The sequence below is a fragment of the Salvelinus alpinus genome, chromosome 4 (assembly GCF_045679555.1).
Source record: "Salvelinus alpinus chromosome 4, SLU_Salpinus.1, whole genome shotgun sequence".
Classification (NCBI taxonomy): Eukaryota; Metazoa; Chordata; class Actinopteri; order Salmoniformes; family Salmonidae; genus Salvelinus; species Salvelinus alpinus.
This window is the reverse complement of record NC_092089.1, coordinates 3,990,397-4,000,684: the sequence shown is the minus strand read 5'-3', so window position 1 is coordinate 4,000,684 and position 10,288 is coordinate 3,990,397. Positions and strand designations below refer to the sequence as shown.

General features: G+C 46.2%; 1 protein-coding gene across 1 annotated transcript in view; it reads right to left on the bottom strand.

The window, feature by feature from the left end:
• Positions 1-769: 769 nt before the first annotated feature.
• Positions 770-10,288, bottom strand: part of LOC139572778 (ephrin-A3-like) — a 250,422-nt gene continuing 240,903 nt past the window's right edge. Inside the window, exon 5 of the mRNA XM_071395546.1 lies at positions 770-3,857. Within this exon, the coding sequence (XP_071251647.1) occupies positions 3,739-3,857 (119 nt within the window). The 3' untranslated portion in view covers positions 770-3,738. The remainder of the gene's footprint in view (positions 3,858-10,288) is intronic.

Sequence of the window (10,288 nt, the reverse complement as noted above, 5' to 3'; positions counted from 1 at the left end):
TTGAAAGAGCGGGATGGAGAGCGTGGAAGAGAGAGTGAGATTGACAGCTAAAGGAAGGGATAGAATGAGAAAGAGAGAGAGAGGGACTGACAGCTAAAGGAAGGGATAGAATGAGAAAGAGAGAGAGAGGGACTGGCAGCTAAAGGAAGGGATAGAATGAGAAAGAGAGAGAGAGGGACTGGCAGCTAAAGGAAGGGATAGAATGAGAAAGAGAGAGAGAGGGACTGGCAGCTAAAGGAAGGGATAGAATGAGAAAGAGAGAGAGAGGGACTGGCAGCTAAAGGAAGGGATAGAATGAGAAAGAAAGAGAGAGGGACTGGCAGCTAAAGGAAGGGATAGAATGAGAAAGAGAGAGAGGGACTGGCAGCTAAAGGAAGGGATAGAATGAGAAAGAGAGAGAGAGGGACTGACAGCTAAAGGAATGGATAGAATGAGAAAGAGAGAGAGAGGGACTGACAGCTAAAGGAAGGGATAGAATGAGAAAGAGAGAGAGAGGGTCTGGCAGCTAAAGGAAGGGATAGAATGAGAAAGAGAGAGAGATTGACAGCTAGTGACTGCAAGGTGAAGGATAGACAGAGAGAGAGAGAGAGATTGACAGCTAGTGACTGCAAGGTGAGGGATAGACAGAGAGATAGAGAGATTGACAGCTAGTGACTGCAAGGTGAGGGATAGACAGAGAGAGAGATTGAGATAAAAGCCTAAATCTCCGAGAGGAAGAGAATCAATAAACACACAGACACACTTGTTAAAAGTAAGACTCGTAAGATGATTCTTTTGTTATCTTGATCATCAATATAACCTTTGTTTGTTTATTTTACAGTTTATTTTCAAGTTCATTGAGATTCATTCCAGTCGAAGGTAAACATGATTGTAATTGTTGTTTCCAACACTATTAAATGCTTTTGTTTGTTTTGCCAGACAATACAATCTCACAGACACTCATGCTGTAAGTAGACATTGGACAACAGTCGCACAAAGGAAAATACAAACAGTCGCACAAAGGAAAATACACGGACGCACTCGCGCACATACAGTAACATACACACACATTCAGCTCTTCCACACAAACATGAGAAACTGAAATGAGCTCTCACTCTCTCAAACAAACGTACACACACACACACGCCCGCGCACACACACACCCGATCATACGCACTCTCTCACACACCTTCAGAACATAAGGAAATGTAGAAACACTTGCATATCCACTCTCAAACACACACACACACACACACACACACACACACACACACACACACACACACACACACACACACACACACACACACTCTTGATATCGTGTCTAAGTTCTTAAGTGCCATATTTGAAGAGTGATTTCCCCTTAGTTACTAATCAGCTCTTCTACCCCCCCACCCCACACACACTTCACTAGCAGAACCCAGACCCCCATCTCACCCCCCACCCCAGAGCCATAAATACTGTATACATATTGATCTCAGCCAACTGTCCTCCATGTCGTCACCACGTTTCAATGACAGCATCATTCCAATGTGACGGTCTGGAAACATTAGGTGCAACATGGTGATTATTGTAAATCTGAAACCACGTCAGTGGAACTCCGTGTCCTATACAGTACTGCATGTCTCTAGTCCAGTCATCCCAACGTTTACCCCTTCCCAGCGCCCCAACATACACAACAGCAAAATAGAAAATACAAACAGAACAAGGAAATTGAGCTTCAAGTTTGTAAAAATGCTTACATCACATTTCATTCCGACAGAGTTCAAGACATCGGAAAAGTCCATTCTCGACGCGTGAAAGTTCTAGAATGTCTGTGACACGGGTCAAGACGTGCGACCTCTTTGACCCCTATTGGTCAGACGTCAGCTCTGTATCCGATAGGCCATCCATACCTTCATCATCCTCATCTTCAGAGCTACTACAGTAAGCCATGCATGCCCTACTACAGTAGACTGCCTGTACACATTGCAGTAAGGTGTTACCATGGCCCACAAGGCGACAGTTCCTAGTCAAAAGAGTTAGCCAAGAACCATGGTAACAGGTTAGTACAGTTCACATTGTTCAGTAACACTTCATTTTACAGTCCTCTTTCAGACAGTATTTACCTAGTATTTACTAAGATGTAATGGCAACAATATGTACTTTCTGGTACCTATACAATGGGTAACTACCAAAATGATTGTTTCTATGATCCCAAAGAAACATGAAATCACCAGTTTTAGGAAAATACCATGTCAATCAGAGGACTGTAGGATAAAGTTTAACCCATTGTTCTCCTGTCCTCCCAGATACACTTGGTTTGCATGTAGAACCTAAACCAAAGGTTTATTTAGTGTTGTCTATATGTTCAGAAACACTTGAGTTGTTCAGTTACTTAAACTTAAGACATGTACAGTATGTTGCACACACACACACACACACACACACACACACACACACACACACACACACACACACACACACACACACACACACACACACACACACACACACACACACACACACACACACACACACACACACACACACACACACACACACACACACACACACACACACACACACACAGAGTGATTCTAGTTCTAGTGTGTACGGTAAAATAAAACAGAAGAGTTTGGCATGTAGAGTCTGTAGTATGTAGTCCCATTCCGTCCGATTCCAGGAGAGAGGAAGAGAGGTCCTCAGTGTACAATCCAATACAATGCATTCGATGACAGTATTGCTGTGTGCTTTTCTGACCTCTGAGATCAGAGATAATGCTATCCAGGAATGATTGAATAAAGGACAAACATGTCTCTGGGGGTTTAATGATGAGCCAGAGGTTGTATCAATGTGTATAACAATGTATACAACCACTGACCTGGAACCTACAGCTGTCATTGTATTGACACATATTACTACTCTGATACAGTACTGTAGCTCTCTCTCCCTCTCTCATATTAGACTGAGTGGTCCCACTTCCCAGTTCAGAAACCTGGACCCAGACTGGCCTTTTCATACCAGGCTGCTACGGTCCAGATCAGACCAGATCACATGGGTGGAGGACCACTAGATCCAGTTACACAGAAGGGATCCAGACTAGATCTGGTTGAATCCAGTTGACAGAACAAAAAGGCAATAATTTAGTTCATTTCAGTCAAGTTCAATCAGGTCAGTCTCCGGTGCAAGAAACAGGCAACTAGCCCTAAGAAGAGAACTGTGTCAGCCAATCAGATTGCATGAAAAAGTGTCACTGTGTTTCATTGCGATCAGCTGCTCCAATAGAAGGTCCTCTTCTCCTCTCTAATAAATGCTGTATGCAGTGTGCATGTTTCAACAGGATACCTCCACCACATGTTGAGACACACACACTCTGAAACATACCTACACATGCAGGCCCAATGTCCAAAGTCATAAAAGGTCTTCTCTTCATGCTCTGTGTGAATGTCGTCTTCTAAGCAGCAACACACACACACGCACACGCACACGCACACACACACGCACACGCACACGCACACACACGCACACACACACACACACACACACACACACACACACACACACACACACACACACACACACACACACACACACACACACACACACACACCTTGTCAACCAATGTCATTCAGAAGGTCTTCTAACTCCCTATTTTCCATGTTCCCTTAATCTCCTGTCCCCTTTCCCCCAAATCCTCAGTCCTCGTCATCCTTCACCCCTCCTGCCCAAGCCCTCCCATGGCTGGTTGGCATGGCGACACTGATGGGATGGCCGTTGCTAGGAGATGGTGATGGCAGCAAGAAGGAGCGTCGCTATGGTGATGAGTAGGCGATCCCTGGATGGGCTGCTTCCACTGACACTCTTCTCCAGTTTAGGGATCTCAGGGTTAAAATCATCTACATGGAGAGAGAGAGACAGAAAGAGAGACAGAGAGAGAGTGAGACAGAAAGAGAGACAGAGAGACAGAGACAGAGAGAGACAGAGAGAGACAGAAAGAGAGACAGAGAGAGAGTGAGACAGAAAGAGAGACAGAGAGACAGAGAGAGAGAGACAGAGAGACAGACAGAGAGAGAGATAGAGAGAGAGAGACAGAATTAGCAATCATTTTATTAGAGGGAAACAGCACATCTACCAGTCCAATTGGTGTCAGCATCCTGCCATAGCATTAGAAACAGTGGTAACCTGCCATAGCATTAGAAACAGTGGTAACCTGCCATAGCATTAGAAACAGTGGTAACATGCCATAGCCTGAAGAACAGTGGTAACCTGCCATAGCATTAGAAACAGTGGTAGCCTGTCATAGCCTGAAGAACAGTGGTAACCTGCCATAGCCTGAAGAACAGTGGTAACCTGCCATAGCCTGAAGAACAGTGGTAACCTGCCATAGCCTGAAGAACAGTGGTAACCTGCCATAGCATGAAGAACAGTGGTAACCTGCCATAGCCTGAAGAACAGTCGTAACCTGCCATAGCCTGAAGAACAGTGGTAACCTGCCATAGCCTGAAGAACAGTGGTAACCTGCCATAGCCTGAAGAACAGTGGTAATCTGCCATAGCCTGAAGAACAGTGGTAACCTGCCATAGCCTGAAGAACAGTGGTAACCTGCCATAGCCTGAAGAACAGTGGTAACCTGCCATAGCATTATAAACAGTGGTAGCCTGTCATAGCCTGAAGAACAGTGGTAACCTGCCATAGCCTGAAGAACAGTGGTAACCTGCCATAGCATTGTAAACAGTGGTAGCCTGTCATAGCCTGAAGAACAGTGGTAACCTGCCATAGCATGAAGAACAGTGGTAACCTGCCATAGCCTGAAGAACAGTGGTAACCTGCCATAGCATTATAAACAGTGGTAGCCTGCCATAGCCTGAAGAACAGTGGTAACCTGCCATAGCCTGAAGAACAGTGGTAACCTGCCATAGCCTGAAGAACAGTGGTAACCTGCCATAGCCTGAAGAACAGTGGTAACCTGCCATAGCCTGAAGAACAGTGGTAACCTGCCATAGCCTGAAGAACAGTGGTAATCTGCCATAGCCTGAAGAACAATGGTAACCTGCCATAGCATGAAGAACAGTGGTAATCTGCCATAGCCTGAAGAACAGTGGTAACCTGCCATAGCCTGAAGAACAGTGGTAACCTGTCATAGCCTGAAGAACAGTGGTAACCTGCCATAGCCTGAAGAACAGTGGTAACCTGTCATAGCCTGAAGAACAGTGGTAGCCTGTCATAGCCTGAAGAACAGTGGTAGCCTGTCATAGCCTGAAGAACAGTGGTAACCTGCCATAGCATGAAGAACAGTGGTAACCTGCCATAGCATGAAGAACAGTGGTAATCTGCCATAGCCTGAAGAACAGTGGTAACCTGTCATAGCATTATAAACAGTGGTAACCTGCCATAGCCTGAAGAACAGTGGTAACCTGTCATAGCCTGAAGAACAGTGGTAACCTGCCATAGCCTGAAGAACAGTGGTAACCTGCCATAGCCTGAAGAACAGTGGTAACCTGCCATAGCCTGAAGAACAGTGGTAACCTGCCATAGCCTGAAGAACAGTGGTAACCTGCCATAGCATTATAAACAGTGGTAGCCTGTCATAGCCTGAAGAACAGTGGTAACCTGTCATAGCATTATAAACAGTGGTAGCCTGTCATAGCCTGAAGAACAGTGGTAACCTGCCATAGCATTATAAACAGTGGTAGCCTGTCATAGCCTGAAGAACAGTGGTAACCTGCCATAGCCTGAAGAACAGTGGTAACCTGCCATAGCCTGAAGAACAGTGGTAACCTGCCATAGCCTGAAGAACAGTGGTAACCTGCCATAGCCTGAAGAACAGTGGTAACCTGCCATAGCCTGAAGAACAGTCGTAACCTGCCATAGCCTGAAGAACAGTGGTAACCTGCCATAGCATGAAGAACAGTGGTAACCTGCCATAGCCTGAAGAACAGTGGTAACCTGCCATAGCATGAAGAACAGTGGTAACCTGCCATAGCCTGAAGAACAGTCGTAACCTGCCATAGCATTATAAACAGTGGTAGCCTGTCATAGCCTGAAGAACAGTGGTAACCTGTCATAGCATTATAAACAGTGGTAGCCTGTCATAGCCTGAAGAACAGTGGTAACCTGCCATAGCATTATAAACAGTGGTAGCCTGTCATAGCCTGAAGAACAGTGGTAACCTGCCATAGCCTGAAGAACAGTGGTAACCTGCCATAGCCTGAAGAACAGTGGTAACCTGCCATAGCCTGAAGAACAGTGGTAACCTGCCATAGCCTGAAGAACAGTGGTAGCCTGTCATAGCCTGAAGAACAGTGGTAACCTGCCATAGCCTGAAGAACAGTGGTAACCTGCCATAGCATTAGAAACAGTGGTAGCCTGTCATAGCCTGAAGAACAGTGGTAACCTGCCATAGCCTGAAGAACAGTGGTAACCTGCCATAGCCTGAAGAACAGTGGTAACCTGCCATAGCCTGAAGAACAGTGGTAACCTGCCATAGCATGAAGAACAGTGGTAACCTGCCATAGCCTGAAGAACAGTCGTAACCTGCCATAGCCTGAAGAACAGTGGTAACCTGCCATAGCCTGAAGAACAGTGGTAACCTGCCATAGCCTGAAGAACAGTGGTAATCTGCCATAGCCTGAAGAACAGTGGTAACCTGCCATAGCCTGAAGAACAGTGGTAACCTGCCATAGCCTGAAGAACAGTGGTAACCTGCCATAGCATTATAAACAGTGGTAGCCTGTCATAGCCTGAAGAACAGTGGTAACCTGCCATAGCCTGAAGAACAGTGGTAACCTGCCATAGCATTGTAAACAGTGGTAGCCTGTCATAGCCTGAAGAACAGTGGTAACCTGCCATAGCATGAAGAACAGTGGTAACCTGCCATAGCCTGAAGAACAGTGGTAACCTGCCATAGCATTATAAACAGTGGTAGCCTGCCATAGCCTGAAGAACAGTGGTAACCTGCCATAGCCTGAAGAACAGTGGTAACCTGCCATAGCCTGAAGAACAGTGGTAACCTGCCATAGCCTGAAGAACAGTGGTAACCTGCCATAGCCTGAAGAACAGTGGTAACCTGCCATAGCCTGAAGAACAGTGGTAATCTGCCATAGCCTGAAGAACAATGGTAACCTGCCATAGCATGAAGAACAGTGGTAATCTGCCATAGCCTGAAGAACAGTGGTAACCTGCCATAGCCTGAAGAACAGTGGTAACCTGTCATAGCCTGAAGAACAGTGGTAACCTGCCATAGCCTGAAGAACAGTGGTAACCTGTCATAGCCTGAAGAACAGTGGTAGCCTGTCATAGCCTGAAGAACAGTGGTAGCCTGTCATAGCCTGAAGAACAGTGGTAACCTGCCATAGCATGAAGAACAGTGGTAACCTGCCATAGCATGAAGAACAGTGGTAATCTGCCATAGCCTGAAGAACAGTGGTAACCTGTCATAGCATTATAAACAGTGGTAACCTGCCATAGCCTGAAGAACAGTGGTAACCTGTCATAGCCTGAAGAACAGTGGTAACCTGCCATAGCCTGAAGAACAGTGGTAACCTGCCATAGCCTGAAGAACAGTGGTAACCTGCCATAGCCTGAAGAACAGTGGTAACCTGCCATAGCCTGAAGAACAGTGGTAACCTGCCATAGCATTATAAACAGTGGTAGCCTGTCATAGCCTGAAGAACAGTGGTAACCTGTCATAGCATTATAAACAGTGGTAGCCTGTCATAGCCTGAAGAACAGTGGTAACCTGCCATAGCATTATAAACAGTGGTAGCCTGTCATAGCCTGAAGAACAGTGGTAACCTGCCATAGCCTGAAGAACAGTGGTAACCTGCCATAGCCTGAAGAACAGTGGTAACCTGCCATAGCCTGAAGAACAGTGGTAACCTGCCATAGCCTGAAGAACAGTGGTAACCTGCCATAGCCTGAAGAACAGTCGTAACCTGCCATAGCCTGAAGAACAGTGGTAACCTGCCATAGCATGAAGAACAGTGGTAACCTGCCATAGCCTGAAGAACAGTGGTAACCTGCCATAGCATGAAGAACAGTGGTAACCTGCCATAGCCTGAAGAACAGTCGTAACCTGCCATAGCATTATAAACAGTGGTAGCCTGTCATAGCCTGAAGAACAGTGGTAACCTGTCATAGCATTATAAACAGTGGTAGCCTGTCATAGCCTGAAGAACAGTGGTAACCTGCCATAGCATTATAAACAGTGGTAGCCTGTCATAGCCTGAAGAACAGTGGTAACCTGCCATAGCCTGAAGAACAGTGGTAACCTGCCATAGCCTGAAGAACAGTGGTAACCTGCCATAGCCTGAAGAACAGTGGTAACCTGCCATAGCCTGAAGAACAGTGGTAGCCTGTCATAGCCTGAAGAACAGTGGTAACCTGCCATAGCCTGAAGAACAGTGGTAACCTGCCATAGCATTATAAACAGTGGTAGCCTGTCATAGCCTGAAGAACAGTGGTAACCTGCCATAGCCTGAAGAACAGTGGTAACCTGCCATAGCATGAAGAACAGTGGTAACCTGCCATAGCCTGAAGAACAGTCGTAACCTGCCATAGCCTGAAGAACAGTGGTAACCTGCCATAGCATGAAGAACAGTGGTAACCTGCCATAGCCTGAAGAACAGTGGTAACCTGCCATAGCCTGAAGAACAGTGGTAACCTGCCATAGCCTGAAGAACAGTGGTAACCTGCCATAGCCTGAAGAACAGTGGTAACCTGCCATAGCCTGAAGAACAGTGGTAACCTGCCATAGCCTGAAGAACAGTGGTTGACCAGGGATCATCTAGCCACGGTGTGTATAACCTGTAGCCTCTCCAGCCACTGAGAGAGAAGAGAGGCTCTAGTGAAATAATATTTGGCTCATAAAAGCTAATAGTACAACACCCACTGACAACGAGACACACACACACACACACACACACACACACACACACACACACACACACACACACACACACACACACACACACACACACACACACACACACACACACACACACACACACACACACACACACACACACACACACACACACACACACACACACACACACACACACACACACACTAACACTCTAAGACAGAGAGGAACCAGTGTAGTCAACACACTAACACTCTAAGCTGTCTATTACAAAAACAGTGCATCAGCATGACAGAGAGAACGAATAGACTGTGTCTCCATTACTGAAGTAAGTCTATAGTCTGATTATAATGACACATCATGACTCTGCCACACACACACATAAAATCACAGACACACGTACACAGACACAGGTACACCTGGCCCAGGACTTTAAATAGCTCCTATCGTCTGGTCTGTTTGGTGATGATGCGTACACATGGGGTCAGGCTAGGAAAAGCAGAAGGTGTGTCCAGGTACACGCTCAGACAGAGTAACACACCCTTAGTTTTATGTGGACTTGATTAATGAGATGGGAGGGATGCTGTAGGCCACAGCTCAGTCTATATAATACATCTACTTCTTTTCTCTGTGTTTTCACAGAACATCAGACTAGTGACTGACACCATGGCTGCTTCCGAATGGTCCCAATTCCCTGTATAGGGCACTACTTTAGACCAGAGCCCTGGCCCAAAGTAGTGCACTATTAAAGGACACAGGGAAAGGGGTGTACTATACAGGATACAGGGAAAGGGGTACACTATACAGGATACAGGGAAAGGGGTACACTATACAGGATACAGGGAAAGGGGTACACTATAGAGGATACAGGGAAGGGGTACACTATAGAGGATACAGGGAAAGGGGTGCACTATAGAGGATACAGGGAAAGGGGTACACTATAGAGGATACAGGGAAGGGGTACACTATACAGGATACAGGGAAAGGGGTACACTATAGAGGATACAGGGAAAGGGGTACACTATACAGGATACAGGGAAAGGGGTGCACTATACAGGATACAGGGAACGGGGTACACTATACAGCATACAGGGAAAGGGGTACACTATAGAGGATTCAGGGAAAGGGGTACACTATAGAGGATACAGGGAAAGGGGTACACTATAGAGGATACAGGGAAAGGGGTGCACTATACAGGATACAGGGAAAGGGGTACACTATACAGGATACAGGGAAAGGGGTACACTATACAGGATACAGGGAACGGGGTACACTATACAGGATACAGGGAAAGGGGTGCACTATACAGGATACAGGGAAAGGGGTACACTATACAGGGAATAGTGGGGGCATTTCGTACGCACACCATGAGAAAACATGTTTTCATGTTCTGTAGTGGTTGTGTTGTAAACATCCACACCTGGTTGTTCCTAGCCAGAGCTCCTCTCTTAATAAGCTACATGA